Here is a 26,126-nt window from a genome sequence, read left to right as displayed (position 1 = left end):
TTATGAAGCTCTGAGTGTAAATAACCAGATGGAAACCAAAAATCCATTCCTTTATCCCCATTCACCCTCAAAAGGGGAAACATTCACTTGTTCCTGAGATGATTCTCCCACTGCAACTTGTACTACATCCTGATTAATTGCTGGCTCTACTGGGTAGTCCTTTCAGGAAACTGCAAATCAGACCCTGGGTATGCTACAACAAATTTTTCCATGTGCCTTGCAAATGCAGCATTCAATTCACTAGCAACTGTCTGTAGGCAAAAGATAAATGAAAGTCGAAGTAAATTAGAAATCAAATCTCTCCTTCCTGGATTCACCAAATAGACTTACTTCCAAATAGAATTACAAATGTGCTAATATACACAAAATGCTATAAACATTTTCATCGCTTCCTTTACAATGCACCAAATTACTTTGAAATAGCATTAAACTACGCTATAATTTGCAAAATCACTTAAATCACAGTTAGAAACAACATAATTTTGAGAAAACTGACAGCAACCTACTCATAACCCCCTTTTCAATGTTTTCCTCTTCTTTCTGAACTCTTTTGATACTTTAAAAGACCTGGAGTTAGGGTAGTACTTGGGTATAACCTAGTAACCTATGGGCAGCACATGACTGCAATGGGATGGGTCATGGCTCCATATTTGCATCCCAGAAGTCAGGAATATTGACACCAGCATACACAGTTTTATATACACATGGTCCAGACTGAAAGCTCATGGCACTTTCCTAGCACGAGGCATGCTAAACCATAGCATTTACTCATTTTCCTTTTGTTCTTTGTAAGGCATCAAATTAGCTCCATCTGACTAGCTATGTTATTTAGGGTAGCCTGTCTACAGTAAACAGAATGTCAAAAATATTTTTAAAGAAGTGTTTGTTCAGTGAGAGATAAAATAAGTGAAAACAAATTTTTCATCTGCTATGAATGAAGAGGAAGGGAAAAATAGATATCATCAGAGCATGTAGTCCACCTCCAAATGAAAGGATATTGTTTTTCCTCATCACGACTGTTTTGTTAAGATGCACTTCAGGGGCATAAAACCGCGACGGGCAGGCCATGAAACCTGAGGCCTCTCTGGAAACAAATTCCTGTTGTGTGATCAAAGGAAGATAAGTGCTGAGGCGTGAGCCTGGTCAAATTTATGAAACAGCTTTGCTTCCCACGTTAAACCACGAGCTTGCAGCTTTGCTCCAACGGCTTTACAAAGCCTATGATCAGTGAAAACCTTTATTTATTTATTTGAAATCCTACCATATTCATGAGATATAGTCAAAACAGCTTTGATCTTTTTAATCAACATTTGATGTTATTGCTCCTTCCTTCAGAAAGCATTGACTATCTGCATTGTCACTGCACTCTACTATGGTCTCTGCTGTTACGTCTTGTGCTGGTGAAAAGCAAATTGGACAAAGCTGTCATAACACATGTTTTTATCTATGACTTCTGGATTCCTTCAGTCAGGGTTCTGCAATATTTTGACAAGCCAATATGAAACTGCTGAAAAAACTTCATTTTTCAAATCCAGGTGCTTAATGTCTGATCGTGTGCTTAGTGAACCACAGGGAGTCCTTCCACACATTTTAACAGGTCCATGAACAGACTCTTTGTTGTGTCTATTTGCGAAACAACCACACGACTAGCTATCGGTTGCATAGCTAAATGAAATGTATTTTTATTCACTAATAATCATATGCTTATAAACTTAGAAGTTGTTCCAAAGTCCAGCAAGCTCAGAGGGTGCAGGACCATGGGGTGGTGATGCAGGTGTTTTCAGTGAAGTGTGGGTTAGGTACTTGGAGGTTACATGCCAAAAGATCACATTGAATTGTTAACCTGCCTATCAAGTAGATACATGCATAGGACAAAATAGATCATAGAAACAAAAGTACTGTCAGAAAATACATTAATATTTTAGCAAGTCACAGAAAGAATTTACTTGAAGTGAAAAAAAATGCTTCTGTAGAGCTGACCAGAAGATAACTGGAAAATACTTTTTTTCATAAATCACCATTTTATTAAAATGGAAACATTTCAAACTTGATTAAGTTTGACAGATTGCTTTTTTGTCCATCTTCTGCCAGTCCTTCTGGAATTAGCCAGAAGATGGCCCAAGTCACAAGCATGACCTTTCAACTGGAAAAGGACGTTTCTCAACAATTCCATTGCACAAGAAAACTTATGAAAGCTTTGACTCCAATGCAAAACATGAAAAGTTTGTAAAACCTTGCAAATCTTTGCAAATGCACCTGTTGCCCCTTTGGCTTTCAACAACTTTTGCTTCCAATTTGACTTCTCCAAAACAATTTGCAGCAGTACAGACAGGGACCCCAACCAGTCTCTAGTGAAAGAAGGTAAATTTGAGTCTAATAAGCAATCTAGAACACCTAAGGGTGCTCTAAAACCTATACATAAAAGAAAGCTGCATATTACAATCACGCAAACACATGAGCAAAAGCATTCCAACGAGTGAGTAATGCGGTTTCGAATGACAGATGAAGGATAACCTTATGTCACATAAATATATGGAAGACAGACTTCCTCCTGGAACCTTCTCAGGAATAGCAATATTTATTACAGCATATTCTACCCAAGGGAGCTCACAGCCCTTATCCTTACAACTTGATTTACATAACATGTGCACAGCTCACGCTGGAACATTGCAGCTACCTGACATGCCGCAACATCATCTTTCTTCTACTGCTGTTTGTTTTCAGTACAGCTGCACCACTCATTGCGGCATACAGGCTGTCAGTGTATTTACACAGTCATACAGGATTTCCTTCCTAGCTGCATCTCACAGGGAAGCCACCACCCATTCTGCTCTGGTCTTTTAGCTAGTTTGTTTATTATAGCTGGAAGAAAGTCTGTTTTTTCAAACACCCTTACCATCACTCAGATGTATTTTCTGTGGTTTTCACTTGGCTCCCCTTGAAGCCTAATCAGATTTTGGTCACTGCTATTGCCTTTGTAGACAGTTACCTGAACACCAGTCTGAGGCATTGGACCAGGACCAGATTTCTGCTCCTGTGAACGCTGTTCTCTCAGCACATTTAGGTTCTTTCCTAAAAGACCAGAGTGCTTTCCGCCCACATAGAGTACCATAGGAACAGATTAGGCTTCTCTAGCCTTGAAAATCTGCTAATCTTCCACAAAATACATGCTTCAGTTTCCCCCGGCACATCTTGAGGAAACAGATGCAGTTCAGCCTCTAAACAAGTAGCTAAGGAGAGGCTCAATAAAAATGTGGTATTTGCTACAGAAACCTAATGGAAAAGACATTTGCTGGGCTGAGAATACGAAGTGGGGCATTCAAGTCAAGCATGATACTTTATAAATGCATTTGTAATATTAAACAATATATTCGAAAATAATGGCTAACAGAGCACTCTTTAATTGCATTTTGCTTTTCAGTAATGGATTACTGGCAAGGAAATTCAGTTTTCTACTGCTGTCCAAAAGGCTGTTACCATAAAAATATGACTTATTGCAAAATATCCTATTCCTATTTCTCTTAAGGTTTCAGATTGTCTTGATAGATTTACCCACATGCAATACATAAACGCTGTATTTTCTTTACACTAAAATACTTTTAAATCCCTTCCTTTTTAAATCCCCTCCACCCCTCATCCTCCGCACTAAGATGGGGCAGCACTGCATGGATAGGGCCAGATTTTGGTATCTGCTATTACAGCTGCAAGATTTAACACTGGAGTTTCGTTGATGGGGAGGTGATGAAGTAGTCTCTCTACTCTGTGGTGCTGAAACCTCATGTTTATTCTTCAAGAAGAATGGATTTGAAAAGTTATGACTGGAAAGACAAAACACGTTTCTTCTGATCCTTCAGTTTCTCCCAATACTGCCTTCACCAAATCCCCAGCACATCCCATGGCTCTTTTTCCCTACCCTTAAGTTACATCTGTAGTTTTAGGCTAACAACACTCACAGTCCTGAGAATAAATGCAGGCCCAGCATTGTGGTAACGTTTGTGGTAACACTAGCATGCACCACTGTGGCTGTTTCACATGCTACCTCATTATGTCTGCACTAGAAAGTTTAATCCCTGCAGTTTTTGTCAGGTCCAGCATTTGATATCACCATCCCCTCTTGTGATGTTGCATGTTCTTGCTGGCAGAGGCAGCATCAGTGAGAGGCAAGGAGCCCCACAGGCAGGTTTCAGCCATGACACTGGAAGACAACTGTCTTAGGCAGCTGTTTCCACCTTGATGAAGGGATGCTCTTTGTTGAGGCAGCATTGGTCAAGTTGCAGAGAGGATTTTACCTTGACATGAGTCAGAGAACTGCAGCAAACTTGGTTGAAAGTCATCTCTAGAGACCATAGCATCCATCCTCCTCCTCAACACAGAACAATTGCCAACCACAGTCAGCTGGGACCTCGGACCTCATCCTGCTGAGTCCTGAAACCCAGAACAGCAGAGCCCATGATCTCTGCCCTCCTTCCAGTGCAGCACAAACTGCCCACACAAGACAGTTTTTCCTGGTCTCCAGCCTGAAGCTGCCGAGACACAGTCTGTGACTGTTGTCCCTCATGCCATCTGCCACAAGCAGGAAGAGTTTGGCTCCACCATCTCACAATCCTTGCAACAAGTTGGGGTGGGCTTACATGCAAACACATGCTCATGAAAGTAGACAAGCCTTAAAGAGGGCCATCTCTTAACTGAAATCAAGCCTTAAAGAAATACCTCTGTTAACTGAGAATGTGTATTTTTCTATTCAGAATAAATGCATTCTAGCTTGTCTTTATTCCAGTACAACATGTTACCCTGGTCTTTAGCCCATGTCTCCAAGGACACCTTTCACTATAACAAAAGTGTTTGAAAGAAAAAAAAAAACAGAGCATAGGAATCACTACCACATCCCATTCTCACCCTCTGAAATCTTCACTAAAGCTTTCTGATAGGGTTAGAAATCGTTGAGGTTTTTATCATTATCCACTTTCAAGGCCTTACCCCCTCTCCTCCCCACTACCAACATCACAGTGAAGGATTTCAGCTCGCCCAGCAGCACAGTTTTCACTTGCAGCAGCACCAACGGGAAATAACAAGGCAAACATAACTTCATCTGATCAGAATAGCAGTTTTCAATTTACAAACACAGATTTGCATGGTTTGAGCACTTTGGATAAGTGGCCATATATTAGATTGTTATGTGGATGTGCTGGTTTGTCTATTTGTTATGTATCAAAGTGCAGTGGCCCCCATTTGTGGAGGTACTAGTGTAAGTTTTGGGGAGAGAAGGAGGATCCCAAGAAATTCCAAATTAGAGCAGGATCATTTTCCTGTCAGTCATTTGGTATGCTGGTTTGGCATATTCAAATGCAGGTGTGATCTTAACTAACATGGTAAGTCTAGTGATTCAAATGCATCTCAGGTGAACTCTATATCAGAGTAGCTTGCATGGTTCCTGAACTCGTGAGCGTGACCTCAGCAAGCAATTCTCATGATGATAATGTAATCTGAGCTAACTTCCTACACACACAAGTGCTCTGACCAGCACACATGTGAAAGCCTTTTATAGTGATGGACAATACTATACCTCACAATATATCACTTTCTGCATAGATTTTGGCTCTAACATGCTACAAATTAATGAAAAAATGTGTAAGAACAGCCAGAATAAATCAGTCCATCCAGCAGAGAGCCCTACCTCTAACTATGTCTAAAGCAGAGGCCTATGGAAGAACAAGGCAAGCATGTAGTGTTATTTTCCTGATAGATTTCTGCAGTTTCCAGCATTCAAATTTGGCATCTCTACTATTTCAGTTCTCAGCGTTTACAACATCCCCAGCAGTAAACTCCACTGATTAACCATATGCTGCTTGAAAATATACCTCCTCATTTGTTCCTTTCATTACTCTAAATAGCTTAGTATGATTAGCAAACTTTATCACCTTGCTGTTTATTTTTAGCAGATTTCCCTGATTGTTTATGAGTATGATGAGTACCACTGGCCCCAGCACATGCACACCAGAAAAACAGACTAGTTACTGCTTTTGTTGACTACTTTTTAATTAGGTAGTAATGCTCAGGCATCATTCCTCTTAGGTCTGGACAACTTACTTTCTTCGTGAACTTTCAGTGAGAAATTCTAATAAAAGCTTTGAAAGCCCAGGTAGATGACCTCAATCAGATCACCCTACCCATATGTCCAGCAACACCTTCAAAGAGCTGCTGCATATCTGAGACACCGTATTTACTGCTGCCTTCCCATAAACACCCTGTTTATTTCAATCTATTGTGTCTGTGTTTCCTAAGTGCACTGCTTCTATTAATAAGTTCACCAATTTTAGTCAGATGTGATTGTTTAGACAAAGACATTGCCATAACCGTCCTAACAACGAAGTCACCCATTTAGTTCTCAGGTTCATATAGTAATAAAAGATTCACATTCTATGCTCTTCCTACAAAGCAAATGCTTTTTAAACAGAATTATCATAAGCAGCCAGTATGTGAAAACAGGCTCACAGGGTTCTTTAGCATGAGATATATGGGGCTGGAAATATGACCATGTTTTTCAAGGTGGGCATTTTTCTATAATCAGAACCCATAGCATGCTTTTGTATTTTTACAGACCAATAAAGTGTTTTCTTCAGAGATGTTTGCTGTGTTACGATTCTTATTAGCTGAAGTCTACAATACCCTTTACCTAAAGAAAACCTGTTCTATGTGGACTTGACAGATTTGATGACATCCTGTTTATTTCAAACAGGACTTCAGAATGTCACTGAACAAAAAAGACTTGAGAGCACTTGTTCAACATTTTGTTACATGACTGTGGAAACTCTATTTGAATATCCTCAGCTTTTTTGACAGGTGTGGTTTTTAAATTGTCATGATAGCATAAATAACAGCTATAAAAGTAAACAGTTTAATACTGTAATCACAAATACAGCTCTTACTGCTAAGATTACCACACACTGACAAGTTTTTAGAAGCTGCTTTTTTATTGATCATTCCTCAAATGCACGACAAACCCCCTTACTTGCTTCCCCAGTCCACACAGACAAGTCTCCAGCTCTACTCTCAGTATGTTCTTCTCACCACTAAAATCTACTGAAAGGTCAAAAATCCAGACTAATCACAGTCAAAGTGTGAACTCTGCAACCTGAGACCTAACTCTGCTCCCAGCCAATACCCCAAAACATTCCTGTGGACTTCAGTCGTGTCTGGAGAAGTCCAGTCCGTAACTACTCAGATTTGACTCTTGTTCAGTTTTGTCTCCAACTATGGCTACAGCATGCTGTAGACTTACATAAAATATGTGTATATCTCCTATTCATGTTTCTTTCTTTTTTTTTTTTTTCACTTTTCAAAAGCAACAAATTCTCTTCCCCTCTTTCCTGACCTGAAAGCAAAGCATTTCACAGAGAGCATCTGCAAACAGCAAAACCTCTGGCACACAATTAAATAACTCACATCAGCACTTCCATTTCTAAAAATGTGCTAAAATGCTGAAAAAAAAGGAAACAGAAGTGATGCATGTTCACCTTTAGCCTGATTTATCCCGAAATTGAATAACTGCATCCTGACAAAACAATAGGTGCTTTCCTAGGATCACCAGTCTCAAAGGACAGAACATGAACTTCACCTCTGGCCTATTTGACAAGGTTTATTACCCCAGAAGAAAGTGAAATCAGACACCCCCTGAGTTACTAACAAAAAGACAAAGGAGTGCAGTATTTCAAGAGTTTGCAAAGTATACTATTTCAGAAATTAAAGGCTGGGGTAGGGTAGAATCACAACCATAGAAGACATATTTTTCTAAAACCTTGTGTGACATTTTTTTGGAACAAAAATGCTTTTCTGTGTGCAGTTTACACCTACACCTCTGTGTACATCTTGAGACCTTACTGCACTAGACATGTCATCATTATCAATGTCCTAGTCTGGATATAAGATGACTGTATTTGCATTTTGATTTTTGAATACATCTTACATAAAAGGAATGGTGTACTAGCGTATAAGAATGAAAAAAGAAAAAACTTCAACTACTCACCTAGATAGCAGTAATTTACCCTGAAGTTTCAAATCAGCAGCACAGTCATCAGATTGACAGTTCCTCTCAAAAACAGTCTGTGAAAAGCAAAGAAAAGAACTGTTATAGCATAAAACGTATAAGATTAAAGCTCCCCCAAAGAGGCAACATGTTTGGATGAAATAAAAAAAAAAATCACCAAAATTTGTGATACAGAATATGCAGTGTGAATGCTAAGGAAACTCAAGGGAAGCCAAACCTCATCTTTATCAAAAAAGTCTTTATTCTCTTCTAACTGAACAAGAAGGTTCAACAAAAACAGACTCTCTCAGAGATTTTCCTCAAACCATTCCCACTTCTCATCTTACAAGAATTACTTCTCTCACACAATATTTCTGGCACCTCTTTCCAACACATGTACAAGAAAATGAAACAAAATATAAACTATCAATGAAACTATTTTCAGCCCTGAAAATTGGAAGAAAGGAAATCATGCAAACATTCAGTGTTCTACATCAAAGATAAGGATTTTTTTTTTAAAAAAAAAAAAAAAAAAAAAAACTTTGTGAACAGTGGCAAACCTCTCTGCTATCTTGTGATCAACAGAAAATTACAGACTGTTATCTACCCAGTGATATCCTAGGATAACAGGACCACTGTCAGTCTTGTGATAAAGACTATCATTTATGATCTTTAACAGATTGATAAAAACAGGACTTGTGAAAGAACACCAGCCGTTAGCACACTAAGCAGCAAAAAGAATGGCATGTTGACAGACAGGGAATATGTACAAAGTCTCCATTAGCCTACGTGAATCTCTGTGGCAATTTGTCGTAGTTAAATGAGGCAGCCAACAGAGAGGTAAAGGAAAGGATAGGAACACATTCCTGGTGGCCAAGAAACTCAGAAGCTGTCGGGATCGTGGTTATTTTCCCCTGCTGTTAAGAACAGCAACTAATACCTTTCTGAACAGTTGAGCAGTCCTTTTCCTGTCCTTTGTCTGTGTTTTTAGAGCTCTCCAAAGAGGACTGCACCTTTATGATATCAATTAGTGTTGGACTAACAGTACAACCTACAGCATAGTTTGATATCTAAGTTGCAAATAGGACAAAGAAAAATGGGAGTACATTTGGGGTGATTTACTTTGTGCTTTCATTTTACTATCCCACCTTTTGCTTCTTCATGATCTCAGATGTAGAAATTGGTGTGTGTTTAAACACAAGGTCTGAGACTACTTTTCCTCCTTAATAAAGGCTCCCACACCAAAGGACAAGAATCATGATAGCCCTTGGACAGGAACTGGCACAAGGAATCCCTCTCAAAACATGGTACTTTTCAGAGGTATAGTTTCAAAGGTTCTCAGCACTAATCCTCAACCAGCATAGTACCTATATATAGAAAAGACTGTTTGGACCTTCAGAGGAGAAAGAAAAATAAACTGCAAAAATAGTCTTGCCTGACAGTTTCCCTATTTGCATTACAGAAATCTTGGCAAAGTGAAACAGAGTGATCAAAGATATGACCTGCACTTTTAAAAGAATCAAGTACTGTAAATACATTTAAGTAACTACCTAACAATCTTGGAATTTTGTTACTAAATCCATAGATGTGGTTCTTCACAAGGAATGAAGAAATACCTCATTTTCTAAAACTACTGAGCACATATCTCTTCCAACACACCATGCAGTGGACAGCAAGCTACTCTTAAAAACATCAGGAATATTTTATGTGATAAAACTCAAGTTCCTACATAGCACTACCACAGGAGAAATAAATAAGGATGATGAGTCCCCAGATCTATAAATGTGTAGGAGCAAACTTCTTACTTTTGTGGCTAATTTTGAACCCAGTCAGGTTTGAGGGGGCAGGGAGAAGATTTCCAGTCCAGACAGCTGCTAGGACCCATCCAGGCAGCCACTACTGGTTCAATCTGTCATAGGCTAATGATATGTCTGGATTATTTTGCTGTTCTCCAGTATTCCCCTTGTTTGAATAGATTTTGCCATGCTTCTATTCTACCTCCTGTTTTTGTGTCCCTGCTACAGCCTCAATCCAGTAACTTCTCACTTCTGCTTCCTCCACTTTCTTCTCTGCAGTCTTGAACCTTCCCTTGCCCAGCCTGTTGCATCTTCTGCCTTTCCAGTTGACTAATCCCTGCCTTTTCAAATCCCTCCTAAAGAATTAAAAGTGGTAAACACACTGTAAGTCATCATAACATTTGTGAGCACTGCTTATACATTCTGTTACTGTGCCCTTAATTGGTCTACTTGGACTGTGATTTCTTCAGGCCAGAAACCGTACCTAATTCAGCGCTTCATGTTGTTAGAGCAAGCATCTATTGTTGGGATATGCATAAGCACTACTAGAATATAATCAGTAATTTTAGCTCTAAGCAATCTTTAAAGTGGCTTTGGCTTTAAAATAACAGTTTTTGGGATTTACAGAGTTCTTTCCATATTGAAAGTGTTGAACAAGGTAACCAACCTTCACACCGTTAGGCTGTACGTAATATTCAGGATGGGAAAGAGGCAAGTAGGAGGAAATAAATTCCTTGGGGATAGGAAACACTTCACAATTTTTGCAGTTGCTGCTGCTCAAGGTGAGGAGAAATTCTGAACAGTGGTTTTACAGAAGTTCAAATTCTTACTGGATTCCACTTCAATTGTACCAATTACCTCACAGTTTTGAACACGTTCATCAGAAATGGTCAGGAAGCTTCTTTACATAAGAAATACATTCAAGAGAATTTTTAAGCTTGTGGGAAGGGGTGAACAAAAATTGTCCTGAATGAGAAACACAGCTGCATCTCTTAAGGTCACCACACTTCTGTCTGGCATTTCCAAGAGCGAAAAAGGTATTTGTGTGCTCAGCGGCACAGACTGAATAACGTCAACGTTTCTAGGACACATCTTCACGGTAAAGCACAGAGCTAATACTGTATGTGTGTGCACAGTGAGTCTGCTAGCCTTCCTGCAATCCCCAGATCTACAGCACAGCAGAGTGCAAATCCAGTGATTTCAGAGTCCACGATTCCTCCCTGCATTCCCCCCTGCTGCGCAGGACCCAGCAGCTACACGAAACTGCTCCATAGCGGTTCCCACCAGGTCACCAAATATCCAGGACAAACGTGGTTTTCTGATATTCTGCCTGGCAAGTTTTTTGGGTAGAAAAGAAGATGCTTCTTGGGAGGTCAAGGAATGTGGCAGATACATCCTGAAAGATTAGCAGAGGCGGATGTTGCCCAAGTCCTCCAGAAAGTAAGCCAAAAAGCTTACGTTAAGACATACTTGTTATACAGCAAATAAAGACATCTGTATCTGATAAGTGTACTGTGAGAAGAGACCTAGAGCCAGCTGACAGGGAAGATGTGTCTACACAGGCCCTCAGGGCTTTGTAGCAAGTACCTTTGTGTCCAGCTTACCTCTTGAATAGAGGTAAAGGATTAAATTCCACATTTTACATAAATATACGATCCTTTGCCTTATGAAGTAATAGGATAAATCCATAGTCCTGCAACCTAAAGCATCCTTAAGCACAAAGCTGCTGGTTAGTGTGGTTAAAGGTATCTCCATTTTTCTTGTTGCTGATCTTGGACTGCTAAGAAATGATACCAAGAGGAAACCAAGCAAGGATGAGCCTGACTTGAGCCTAATGGTCAGTGCTCTCTGCTCAGAGGAAGGCAATCCAGGGTTTCAAACCTGATTTGCGAAATTGCTTCAGTTTCTTTAAATGGCTATCTAAAATTAAACATCTATGTTTCTGGGTGTAGGGAAGAGAACAGGAAACAGAGAAAAGTGAAAAAACCTGTGTTTATGGCACTCCTGCCCACAGAAAGTACTGGAAATCATCCAATAAACAAAGAAAAAAGTATTTCAAGACATTCAACCCCCCAGAATTCAGAGAAGCAGTAGAAATTTCAGGTCTTAGCCAAAATGTGCAATCAAGACGTTGAGAGGTTGCCAATATTGTGTTCTGTAAGAGTTGTGCCCATCTTCTCTGAGATAAAGGAAAGTGACAGCTGAAGGTCAGCACTTGAAGAGAAGGGGGAGAACTGGGATTTTCAAAAGAACACTGAAAACACATTGCTTTATGGTTTGGATAAGAGATTTCACTCTAGATCAGGTCTTTAACTACTTCTTCATACATCAGTCCACGAAAAGTTCAAACTGTCTCTCTTACAAAGTGGCAGAACTGGCCTTCGGAAACTCAAGGATCCATCCATTTAAATTCACAAACTGTGCCACATACTTCAACAGAACACAGATTATGCACAGTAATCTGGATTAAGAATACAGCATTCCAGTCTCTACACTGATTTCCTGTAAATTGTCACCATACCCTATAGTATGTGCAGGGATTCCTTAGAAACCACATCACAGTAGTAACACAAAAGCACTGCTAAGAATAAGAGGGCTTGCCAGTCTTTTTTTTTTTTTTTTTATTTTTTTTTTTTACTTTTCAGATCCTGATGCTATGCCTATTAGCATGTGTTGTGGTTTAACCCGGCTGGCAGCTAAACACCACACAGCCGTTCACTCACCCTCCCCCCTCCCTCTCTGGAATGGGGGAGAGAAACGGGAAAGTGAAGCCTGTGAGTTGAGATAAGGACAGTTTATTAAGACAGGATAATAATAATAATAATAATAATAGTACTACTACTAATAATGTGTATGAAACAAGTGATGCACAATGCAATTGCTCACCACCCACTGACCGATGCCCAGCCTATCCCCGAGCAGTCGGCCCCCCCACCCAGTCCAGCCACCCCTATATATTGTTTAGCATGACGCCAGATGGTATGGAATACCCCTTTGGCCAGTTTGGGTCAGCTGTCCTGGGTCTGTCCCCTCCCAGCTCCTGCTGCACCCCCAGCCTGCCCGCTGGCAGGACAGAGCGAGAAGCCGAAAAGTCCTTGGCCTGGTGTAAGCACTGCTCTGCAACAATTAAAACATCAGCACGTTATCAGCGCTCTTCTCATCCTAATCCAAAACGTAGCACCCTACCAGCTACTAGAAGGAAAATTAACTCTGTCCTAACTGGAACCGGGACAGCATGTTACATGGTGAAGTTCAGTTCCTAGCTCTATATTTAAGGACATGGATATGTGATCTGATTTTCAAAAGTACTGAGCAGTAAGCAAATCTCACTGCCTTATCCAGGAACTATTTCCTATTTTATAGCTTTACAAATCAGTCACGTGGATATTAATATGCTTAACCAGATATAGGAGCCTGATTTTAGACCTACATTTTGTCTTTAAGTTTTCCATCTGCCTGCAAAATAAAGCTATTACCTGCAGATCTATTGACCGCAGACAAATAGTTACTGGCTCCCCCCAGACATCCAATACTTCACTATACTACTCATGGAAGTGATCCATTCAAATATCCTGCTAAGCCAAGTGCAAAAAAGCAGAGTTACATTCCTGCTAGAAATGCAATTAATACTCTGAAAAGCTCTCCAGGATTTCATCAGATGCGCCGGCTAAACTAAGAACATACGATTTCCACAACACCTCCAACAACTGGCAGAGCAAACACAGGACGAAGGCAGGAATACCAGGGGAGCTAAGCTGTAAGAGTTGAGAAGAATCTTAGCCAAAATCTGAACCATGAAACCAAAGAGCAGCCACCTTGGCACCACATGGTGCAGGGGACTCAGGTTAGCCAGGAAGCTCCCTCAGCTCCACGTAGACTTCATCAGAGCACGCTTTCCCACATAAAAAACAGGTACTCACAGTGCATTAGTATAAGAAAACAGGAACTGAATGGTAGTAATTATTTTATTACACTAATAAGGGTTCATGACACGTGGAACCTCTCCAGCTGGGGAAGGCTACAAGGAAATTCATCCATTCTGAAGAGTGGAAGACTCTGGGCCTAAGGCTCACGACTAGTGCATTGACACTTGTCAAGCCATCTAAGGTCAAATGCATTAATTTCTCCCCTATTTCAGCTCTATCCTGCTATTTATACCTTTCAGAACGTGTTGAAAATCGGGCTGGAGCACCAAGATAAAAAGGGGAAAAAACACTCAAGTGTTTTTCGAGAGGAACAGGAACTCCCAAATGAAATCAGCCATTTAGAAAAGATCAGGCATGAAACCTGTTAGCAATTGAATGCAAACATAAATTAATAAGCATATGTATTAGTTATTCCTCACAGCAGTAAGTGGATTTAACAATGCAATCGTTTGGCCTCGTATTCTCCTGGGGTGAAGAATTACAATTGGTGGCAATAGAAATACACCTCCCAAAGCCTTTCAGAGCTTTATTAGATTTCTAGTCTGACTCACTCATTTTTCAGGCTGAGGCATTTTTTTTTTCTTTTTGAAATCATTAACAGTTTAATCATCCAAGAAGTGTTCTCATTATACAAGATTTCAGACCTTATAAATCCATAGAACAAAGATGAGAAAGACATACCGGGTTAATTGTTCCATCTCCCAATACCACTATAGGATGGATTTCTGTAGCACATTTCTCAATATATTTTCCTGTCTCATCTTAAATGGTCTTCCATTTATTTTGGATGACTACAGAATAATTCAATTGTTTCATCTCAGGAGCGTTTTTAATGATATTTGAGAACATTTTCTACCCTAAATGTCCTTATTTCTACCATCAAAACTGAAACTGTATAAGATGAATCTTTCACCAAGGATGCTTCCATACTTAAACATTTTAACATAGGAGTCAAAACCATTGCTGCTCATCATACAATAGCGTGATTTGAAATATAAGAGCATAATAACAATGATAAATAAATATATATATTTATATGTGGCAACTGTTTTGATGGCTAGAAACACAAAGCTTAAGAATAATCAGATAAGCAATTTATGTCTACCTGTAGCTCCTTTAGACCCACAAGGATGTGTGAAAGTTCTCTCCTAAAAATTCACCTGCACTTCAGTGGTTTTGTTTTTATGACTGCTACACTGAACTGACAAGGATTTTGTGGCACTGAGGTACTCTGAACTGAACGAGCTAATACTATCGTATTATCTGCTCTCCAGATGTTAGGTATTCCAATTAAATTCTACTGACCCTTCATATAACTCCTGAAACAATATCAAGAGAGCTAATGAAGCCTGTCATCTGTCTGTGTGGCTTTTAAAGTATATTAGGATTTTCTTTAACAGCTCAACACAAGTAGAAACTGTCCCCTCTTACACTTACAATTCTCCATCCACAGAGTAGCTTGGAAATGAAGTTCATGCAGTTACATGGAACTGCAGAAATTACCCAACAGGAATTCAAGTTAGGGTTCAGCTTGCAAATGTTCATGTGATCATCTCTCACTTTCCTACCTATTTATTTGAAGAACACATAAACTAAATTGGATAACTCATGTCCTACCACCTCAGACAAGATCACCTTGCAGTCTGACTCTCCCTGGCAGACAAGCACAGCTTACACATGCAGGTGCACATATCTGTACGCACACACATGTGCATGTCATATTGGCTGTTGTTCTTCAGGAAGCCCACGAGATCTAAACCATGTCTTATGCATTCCCAGCTCTGATGTTTTGCCTCTGCCTCTAAGCAGGACTATAAACAAGTTGGACAATTACTGGCCAAGCCTTTCATTGCTTAAGAACAAGCATATAGAAACATGCATACCAGAGGCACTGATTTCCACTAATTCTTACTTCAGCAAGTTTGCTAATTACAAACATTTCAGAGGTACAATACATCTGGATACCTGCTGTTCTCACTCAGCGCTGAATCTCTTCCAGACTTGTAAATCCTTCCTCATTATTGCCATTCAACAAAAAAAAAAAAAAAAAAAAAAAGAGCAGACGAACGCAATACTCAGCCTAATCCAGTGTATGCTCAGGGTGGGTCCTTTCCAGATTTCCTGGCATGAACAGCACCCGGTCCCTGCCAGTTCAGCACTGACTCTGACCAAACTTGTCTAGAGCAAAAGACTGACACTACCAAAAGGATGGCAGAGGGAGGAGTGGAAAGCATCATTTTCAGCAATCCCACCCTGCCTGATGGAAAAAGAACAGCGATAAAGTAGGAAGAGTGGCACACGGCAGATCTCTGCAAGAATAAAGGCAGAAGGGAATGTGGGAGCTTGCCCTGTCCAGGGAGGAAAGGGAGCTTAGTGGCAAGAAGTTTCACCTGGAACACAGCAATTTGGCTGACTCCTGCAGTCTCCCAGAAATCTCCTATATGCCTGGGTATAAAATATTTGATCGCCACCCTTCCCACAGATCCAGCTCCAGACAAGTACATGAAGCTTCTGAGGCTTCAGCTGTACCAGTAACTTAAACTGCCCTGGCCTCCAAGACAGGGAAAGACCCTTGGAGCATCCTAGCAGCTGACCCATGCCTGGGAATGGTTTGCAGTAGCTGGCACAGGTTGAAACCACGGCAAGAGCCACTCCGGCAGCCTATCAGGATAAAGATGTCACTCCAACACCTAGAAACGCACCAGGCACAGTTCAGTTTGCTGGTGGAGACCTGACTTAAGCAGGCATGGTGGCATCTCTGTGCTTTGAAGAAGGTGCCACTGGCAAACCTGGATCACGCTGTGTGGATGAACACTACATTTCAACCTGTGTAGATCTGTCACTGCCTTGTGCTCAGTGTGAGATATTGATTGGGGGGATGTTTTAAAAAAACAGAGAGTGCCATTATTAACACAGCAAGCCAAAATTACTACAGGTGTTCATAATTCAGCTTCATAAAAAATACTCCTATGCTTTCTCATACCTGTCGAGTAAGCTAGTTTATGTCCAAATACTTTTCAAACATGTATTTCCAAAAATAGCGCTTTGGTTTAAAAACGTGAAGCCTGTCCCAGAGACGTGCAGCCTCAGACACCCAGAGATGCAGCACCGTACCCAGACTCTCACTGGAAGTCTGACATAGCTGGGAACAGAACGTCCTAAACATTTTCTGTCTCTTATAAGCAGTTTTATGACAGACCATTCCCAAAATCCTGAAGACGCTGACGCAATTAAATCTACTGAGAATATTTTCCTATAACAAAATGGTGTCTCCATCCACACAACAGCAGGTGATTTTATTACAGTATTCAAAACAGACAGAATTCTAGCATACCACATTTTAAACTCTAAGATACATTACTGGATACTACCAGAACAAATCCCCGCTGTATTTGGCAGGAGATCTTTGTCTTTCCTGGTTGACATGTATTTATACAGTGGGTATACAAAAATAAATGTTATAGTACAAACCACTTACAATGAACGAAGCCAAACCATGTTCTAAATACACATTAATTTCCCTGAAGTAAGAAAATTTATTAATTTTTTCCAGTGGACGGAGGTAGCAACTGGATTTGGAAGGCAATGAGGAAGTTAATGGAAAGTCATCCTCAGGGTGGGAAGTTTTAAAGTTCATAATACACACTCAAAAAGTAAAATCTTTGTTTCTCCACCCAACCTTGATCCATCAGAGATTTTCTGTTTGAACAAAACTGAGCTGGCTAGCCACTGACAACTTGGAAGGCTGTAATCTTCTCCACATAACCAGTCTCCACCCAATAATTGTACAAAAGTTGCCAAGGCATCTATCAATAGACATGTACACATAGCCCGTAAGAATTTGCTTTTGCTACCACAAATGATTACACCAAGCTATAGCAACCATAGTTTCTGGTAAGCATATACAAGAACTCTAGAAAATGACTAAGTTAGTGAGAAATCAACTGTTGCTGTATCCTGGACCAGTGTAGTTACATTATTTTGAACTAGGAGAGCCTCTTTGCTTAGAAAAAAAAAAAGCCAATGCATGAAGTCCCACAATAGCATCATGCTCATTAGGAAATTTCTGTGAAGATCCTTTTCCTCAAATTACTCAGAAGTTTAAACTATTTATCATATTCTGATTGCCTTAAGGCCAGATCATTTAGGAAAAGGAGGCTCCCCTCCCTGAGTAGTCATAGGTATGTTTGTTTTTAAATACAAGCATCTTTTTGCACTGCCTTACAGTAGAAGTTGCATTATTTTAAAATAAACACGATCAATAAGTTAAATAAGTTAAGGCATTCTGAATGAAAACCACATCAATGCAATCCTTTACTAACTCTAGCTCTGTTTTGGTCTAATCAATTAGTACAAGACAGTTTTCTCACATACAACGTAATGATTTAAAGAACTGATTTAAAGAATGAATACCCAACATAATCCTCTTCAGTGGTTATGCCACCAGTAAGGGATACACCTTCCCACTGGTGGGTGCCTATGAACTGTTTCCAAGCTGACTCCTTAATGCATTGGTGCAAAGCACCATGAAGAACTTTGTATGTTCAATATAACCTTTAATTCTTACATCAAGAGGTTACTTCATACTTTTTCCTACCTGCTTGTTTGTGAACCACAGTGCTGTAATTCTCCTTGAGGGAAGTCATGCACACGTGCAGGGAACATCTGGGTCATGAAAAACAAACTAAAATCCACTGAAGCAATCATTTCAGCTTTGACATCACTTTAGCTTAAATAAAATCATATCCAAGTGACTATGAAGCCTGCATGTTTGCAAGATGTGTGGCTTTTCAAGTGGGTCTAACAGACCTGAAGCAGGATATTGACAGATGGAAGTCTCCCCCTCTCCTGCCCAGTTACAGCTCCCTCCCATTTCATCAGCTGTTCATTATTTCCATCATCTTCTGCCACTTTCATTCGCAGAAGTTAGCCACCTGAGCTTATCAGCAAAGCATCAACCTGTAACAACAGGTACCTTGAAGCAACAGATGCAACATTTCCAGCTTCAAAATGCCACTTCTCACTGGATCAACAGGATCTAAGACTTCTGAAATCACACACCACTAGCTACATTTAAAGACTTCAGTACTAGCATTAATACTATACTTGTCCATCTGCCTCTACCCTTTTGAAATCTTGCTGTTTTCACAAGCTAAATGTGGTACCTGTGCTTCTCCTGCTAAGTACTTATCTCAACGTTATCTGGAGCTGATATTCAGAGGGAGTTGGATCTTCTGAAAACAGAACCTACTAGATCTTTTCTGAGTTGGATTTCCAAAACGTAACATCTCTCCAGAATCGTTATATTCTTTGAAAATGCAAGTCCTTTGTTACATAAACTTTGTTTCCTACTATTCCTCTTGGCCTTTAAAAACAATTCTGCTTGCAAGATGACAAGTATCCTAAGAGAGAACACTAAGCCCCGATTTTTCCATGAAATCGGTCTTTGAGGATCCTGTCACAGTGCCTCGAGGCTACTCAGCCAGGGCTTTGTCACCATGACTGCTACGCTGAATGCGAAGCTCTGCCCACTTCCTTAGCTGAAAGCACACTTGCAGGCACACCCCATGTCAAAATCCTTTTCTTACTAAGCTAAGTGAACATCTGGAAAGCAAATGGAAAGGGATTGTTAAACTGGCTCCCTCTCATCCAAATTACACAAGAAAACAAGTCAGGGAAATTCCCAACATATTTTTGTTTCTGCTTTATAATCTCAGTATTTAGGTATTTTAATATTGATCTGAGAGTATGCCTGCAGGGCAAGATGTGACCTTTGGAGTTTAAAGCCAGTGGGTAAAGTGTCCAACCAGTTTAGTTCATGTAACATTCAGTTTCCATCACACTGCACAGGTTCCAAAGTTCTCTACAAATTCCTGTTGTGTGTTTGCAACAATGCAACATTCAGGTACTTAAGAGACACACCATCCCTCTTCATAAAAATAAGTTATTATTCGATTCCCTTGTCATTCATTCACTTAAACATAAACTTAAATACTCAGTTCTCTAAGTACAAGAATTACAGCAAAATGCAATTCCAAACACTTGGGTATATGACATTTTTTTGTTTTTGTTTTTGTTTTTTTGTTTGTTTGTTTGTTTTTTTGAGTAGTATTTAGGGACCTGTAGGTTTCAGTGCAACAGAATATCCTTACGAGCAGCATCAGAAAGCAATGCTACAGATGATGATGCAAGCATCTCTTTATATATCAAACTTCCCAAGGTTAAAAAAAAAAAATAGATTTAACAATCCACTGTAAAAAGCCTAAAATTCCAGACAAACTTTTCAGAGCTTAAAGGAAAAAAAAACGTTTCCTATTCAGAAGCTATACCAAATCGTAACTCTATAAGTATGCTTTGGAAATCAAACTTGACTGGATACAACCCCAAGAAACTTGATCTAACTTTTATGTTGGCTCTTCTTTGAGCAAGGAACTGGATCTCCAAAGGTCTTTTCTAGGCTAAATTATCCCGTGATTCTGCAAATGAAGAAGTTTTGCAAGCCACAGTCGTCTGATTTCCCTGCAGAGCCTCAAGCCTCACGGTTGGATGCTCCAGTCCTGGCACAGCAGGAGGTGGAATTGTCCTGCAGGCTCCTTCCTTGGCAGGCTGTCCTGCACCTAAAAGGACCACACACAAACTGGAGCCTTTTGAAAGGTCACTAATGGGGTCTCTCTCCTTGACCTGCTTTCATGAACCTTGAATATGTTTAATACCTTCATAAGCACTGTCTTGATAACTCTTGTCAAAACGGCCCAAAATTTTCCAAAGATACCAGTGAGGTCAAGACAGATGAACGGACAGGCAGCCCAACCACGTACACTTCATTTCCTAAGGGAATGTTTTGGGGGAAAGAAGGATCCCCACTCTCTAAATGATGAGTGTTTGAAAATTATATGAATTCTCTTGTTCTGACCAAAATTAAAAAAGACTGTTCTGAAACGCAAAGGAGCAAAACAAGATCCTATTTATACACTGCTGTACCTACACTTCACTTTTTTCTGAAACAGAATCACTATTTCAGTAAAGCATTTTCTGCAATAACAACAGCAGAAGGGGTTTCCCCTGCCACATGATTGGATGTGAGGAGCCCTCAAGAAAAGAGGGCAGTGGGCCAAGCAAGGTATTCTTAATTCCAACCATCATTCTTCCCTCCTGCAGGTGGGTAAAGTCCCTGTGTCCCTTCCTGGACCCAACCCTGTCCCTACAAGGCTAACAAAGCCTTGACCTGAAAGAAAAGCTGGGGCTAAGTCTTTCATGAGAAAGACTTCCATCATTCAGAAAGGGAAAAACCAGAAGGAGCAGCACTTTTCTCACCCTTTCCCTCATTCAATGTCTTTCTGCCCAGCACAAACAGTTTGAAACAAGCAAGTAACCTCACCTTTTGCTGCCCAACCCTGTCAGCACAATTCTTTACTACCTCATGGAAGAGCAATGACATCAGAAACAGTAGGGACAATACAAAAAGACTACTGGGTACAATGGCTCTAAGCTTTGCCATCATTTTTTACATCCACTTCTCCTGTCAGTTCAGGATTAGAGCATGCCACGGGCCTAGGGCAATAACATAGTCCAAACCTGACCTGATTCCTTTGTGCTATCTTTTGTCCTTTCTTCCAGCGGAGAACGGGCTTGAGAGGAGGTAGTTCCTTGTCCTCTTTACCTCTTTCTAGCACATGTTCCCCAAGACTGTAGGCAGCTTCAAATACAATTGGAGATATGACATCTTTGACTCTTTTCTGTAAAAGAAAGTGGACAGAGATATTACCTTCACATACAAACAAGCAGATTTTTATACACAACAGTTATACACACAATTTAAGCGGAACTTATATTCAACACTGCAGACATGAAGCAGATTTCTCTGTTCCCCTTGGTCTGCTCAGTGACATACAGGAAAAAAGCACATTATACCAAAACAAGAAAGATCAAAACAAAGCCAACAAAAAATGAGTTACTCTTTTGGTACTCTTGGTTCCACTGAAGTCATTGGCACATTTGCCACACCTGCAAACCAAGTGTTTTTCAATAAAACCAAAACACTTTCTAAAAAATATATAAATTAGGACGTATTTCCTTTAGTACAGCAAAATTTGGAAGCAAACAGTAAGTCTTCTCTGGGGTTTCTCAATCCTCAACTTTGAAGTCACCTCTACTGTGCTTCACACATTTAAAAAAAAAAATGAAACCGTCTGGCCTTGTTTTTTGTGTTTTTCCTTTGTTTTTTGTCATGCTCCCCACAGTATTAATGAAATTATTGAATGGTTAAATGTAGCTATAAAAATTAAGGCCACAGACATGCAGGACCAAGAAAAGCCATCTTCCAGCATGTTTCTGAAAGGAAAACTCACAGCTTTCTCCACCCTCAGAGCAGTAACATTTGCAGGAAATATGGAAGAAAGTTTTTCAGTTTCTTTTAATCACTGTGTTCTAGGCTTCACACCAGAAGTACTATAAATGGTGCCACATTGTTCTTTTATCCTATCAGACAAATAAAGTGCTCATTGTGCTCTGTTCAGTCTTGACTTCCAAAATCCAATTTACCAGGAAATAGAACTGGCAGACATCCTACCTTTTCATGGGCAAACATCCCTCTTAAATTTCAGCTACTTAAAAGACTGTGTGTAAATTCTATGCGGATTGAGGCGATAAATACCATAAGTAAGGACAACAAATCTTCAAATGGGCCAACTCTCAACTTCACCTTGAATCCCTCAAAGGGATGAGACATCAACATCTTCAGCCTCTACCACTCCTACTCCCTTGGGTAGGAGTTGTGCCACTGAGAGATTAGAAAATACCAATGCTAAAATTCACAGAAGCTACTAGTTTTGCTCTCCCAGAGAATCACGTGTAATAACTTCAGTGAGGATTGTATCAGCATACGAGAAGACTACACATACACAGAAACAAGACCATAAAAAGCATACCATGAGGCAGCAGTGAAACACAACAATTCATCAGGCAAATCACCACCTAATCCAACCCTATGCAGCCAACTGTGTCAACACAGAGCAATTAAAACTGTAGGCAGTGAGTCAAATTAAAATCCACCTATAGCTTTTCTAGCTCTGGTACTGCAGTATGGCAAGAGTAAATGCTTAATGACTTTTAAGTGTTTTAGTATGATCTTGCAGGGTTCAGTCCAACGCCCTTTGAAGTCAAAAGACAAGTTTCCCATTTACTTCAATGAATGTTGGAGTGTGCCCATATTGTTCACTGGTGTCTCTTTCTGTTTCATTTTAGTGGTGAAACTGTGACTTCCAGCAGCTAGATTAATTACATGTGTGGATATTCCTCCACCACAGCCCTGGGGAAATGTATTTCACATACCCACTTGTCTTTAATTAAGGATGCAAGTATGAATCCTACCCAGTTATTAATTTTGCCACATGTTCAGTCCCTTCTGCTCACAATCTTAAAACACGAAGACAACATTATGTGGGATTTTTCCTAAGACAAACACAAGACAGTTCTCTCTCTCAGGTATACCACAGACTGTCTGGGAAGTGAGTGCGTAATGAAAATACTGAATATTTGCCCAAAAGCAATCTGGAGAAGCATTATTTTAAGTTGGAAATACACCCATTTTCTTTCTCGGACAGTCTACCTGCTTCCAGTAATTGGATCATGTACTGGTGACACTGCACATGGACCACCTTTAAGTATTCCTGAAGTATTCCTGATTTCTAAAAGTTGAAAGATGCAATGACAATCAGGTTTGAGACAGACTGAAAAATTCTTCAAATCAAGGAAAGTATTTGTTGTATTTTCTCTCAGTTACATGGCCCAACTGAAGCAGATTTGCTAAGGGGAATGGTTTCTACAAGCAGCTTTTATATGCATTCACCTTTCCTCACTATGCCGAGGAAGTGTCAAATGTTAAAGACACTTCTGAACTGTTAAAAAGCATCCCTGGCAAGTCACGGCACATGGACAGCACAGCTCTGTTAGCTGGAAAAGATGTCTGGAGGACATCAAAACAAGCATAATACTCGAGGAGTTCCCATTATCGACAGAAACTACCCTATAACAAGTGTTCAGTGAGTAATAATAATAAATAACATGTGTATAGCCTGGATGTCACTAAACTGGTGCAAGTTTTTGCTGTGCCTGAATTAGACCAGGGACCTAAAGGTAAGGCACGTTTCCCCATCAGCTACACCATGTAGTTTGCCTGTTCTAAAAGCCATTTCTCTAGGGTGGTTTTGTTTGTTTTATTTTTTCCCCTTTTCTCTTTCTGACCAGATTTCATCCTGGACATAAGAAACTTTTGCAATAAGGCTTTGCAGAAATCAATACACTTCAGTCCCAGCACATCGTCCTTCCACCAGCAAACTCTCTGCAGAGGAAACAGCCCTTGCCAGACGTATTCCTTTGTCTGGATCTTTCTATCTTTTCCTCTGAGGCACATTGCATGACTACACTGAGTTGATGAAAAAGTTGTTTTGGTACAAACAAGCTTTTTTTTTTTTTTTAATCAAGGTGCTCTCCCTCACTATTATCAAGTGATGACAAAGAACTCCAAGTCCAAAAACAGCACACTTAAAAGCATCAAAGAAAGTAGTAAGTTGCTTAGAGGTGTTTCAAAAGACTCCTGAAAGCTCACCCTAACAAAGAGCTGGCTTGCCATCTACTCTCCCAGAACAATCACCCCAAATAAATACACTTTTTTTTTTTTTTTTAATTCTGTGGTAGAAGCTGGGCACAGCAACATACGTTTTCCTTTTTTTTTTTGTCTGGCTTCGCAGGAGAGAAAAAAAAGCAAGTAAGCAAGCCACTGTCAGATTCATGACTGCATTTCTGTTTGGCTTCTGTACCTATGGGGTCCTAAAAACCTGAGAAAGAATCACAGAGCACTGATCAAATGTCATAGCTGTGATTCTGAACAGGATTTCAATTCCCTCTCTACAATAGAGCGTGATGATTTTAGGAAATTGTTTTCTGCCTTTTTTTTTTTTTTAGTAGGCACAGCTTAAGGCACGCCGTGACAACATAAACACAGACTGCAGCCTCACAGAGGCATACCCTGCCTTGTCAGGCAGACACTGTCTTCTCCAACACTAACTTTGTGCTACCAAAAGCCCACACACATCAGAAACTTAGGAAAATTTGGATGAAACAGGACAGGGTTTTATTATAGGGATAGGATTTGCTCTGCTCATGGTGTGAGCAGTTGCCAGAGAGGACTGTATACCATTTCAGCTTTCTTTCGGCTCAATGCCACAGTACAGTCAGGGGACTGTACATGAGCCCAATAAATCATCACGTCTAATCCCCTTTCTTCTACAAGGTGAAAGTCTCCAGCAGGGGCTCTGAAGAGTGCCAAATTCCATTTTTAATTATGGCCAATGGGCTGAGAAATAAATTGATATGTAAATATTCTCTACAATCCACAGCAAGAGTCCTGCAGGAATAAAGGAGGAAATGTGGCCCTTTAATAGCAACAAACCATTAAGTGAGTATGAAGTCATTTTCAATAGCATTGAATGAGGAAATACATATTGCCATTAGCAATGACTTCTATCGTTGCCCCTTGCTTCTCGTCCTTGTTCACATCTTTTGAGTGTTTCTCTTGTTATTCCCTTCGGGAAAGTTATCTGCTCTATCAGGCCTTTTTTCTACTCTCTGGCTTGATCCGGAGGGCATCAACCCATGCAAAATTTCAGAGCTTTCAGTGAATTCAGAACAGCTTTTCAGTACTTCTGAGAATTAAGCTTTGTTTAGCTTGATGACTAAGAATGAATTTGAGAACCTGGCTTTTAAAAACATTTAACTTGAAACTTCTAGTCTAAACATATTTATTTCAAGTTTTAAACAAGCACTAATAATAGACTATAAGCATTTTTACAGGCCTAAAACACACAAAATATATTTTACAATCCTAGTTTAATAGATAAGATATTAATGCTGTAAAACATATAAAGCCATGGTGCTAATGCTAATCCGGCATAACACTTTAGTCAGCTTGCAGGTCACTACCACGTATGTCCTCAGCTCGGTGCCAAGGGATAAATAGTTCCCTGCTCAGTGGTTTCAGAAATGACTCAAACCTCCACCAGCCTTCAGAGCCAAAGCCAACTACTTCCACAATTTATCATATGTTTATTAAGACCTGCAGCCGATATTTCATATATTATGGCTCATGAATCAATAAGATTACAGTGTATGACTTTAAAATGAATTAATTTCTCTTATTATCTCAGCCTCGCTCCCTGAACTGTAAGTCATTCAGGATAAAAGACTTTGGTGCATTCAATTCAGTACAAACTGGGAGACAAACTTGCATTCATTTCAGACAAATGAATGCATAGGTCTCGTTCCCGTACCTGAAAATGAGCAAGAAGCAACTTAACTTGTTTGCCCTGTTCTTTGCAACACTTA

At 39.9% G+C, this 26,126-nt stretch overlaps 1 protein-coding gene across 4 annotated transcripts in view; it reads right to left on the bottom strand.

The window, feature by feature from the left end:
* Positions 1-26,126, bottom strand: part of ITGA9 (integrin subunit alpha 9) — a 217,531-nt gene that overhangs the window by 86,432 nt on the left and 104,973 nt on the right. For all 4 annotated transcript variants that reach the window (XM_066992239.1, XM_048075533.2, XM_066992240.1 and 1 more), the window contains exons 16-17: positions 21,326-21,481; positions 8,024-8,100 (exon numbers count right to left, since the gene is read on the bottom strand). In XM_066992239.1, coding sequence (XP_066848340.1) covers positions 8,024-8,100; positions 21,326-21,481 — 233 coding nt within the window. The remainder of the gene's footprint in view (positions 1-8,023; positions 8,101-21,325; positions 21,482-26,126) is intronic.

This window comes from Anser cygnoides, chromosome 2, assembly GCF_040182565.1.
Source record: "Anser cygnoides isolate HZ-2024a breed goose chromosome 2, Taihu_goose_T2T_genome, whole genome shotgun sequence".
Lineage (NCBI taxonomy): Eukaryota > Metazoa > Chordata > Aves > Anseriformes > Anatidae > Anser > Anser cygnoides.
This window is presented reverse-complemented; position numbering and strand designations above follow the sequence as displayed.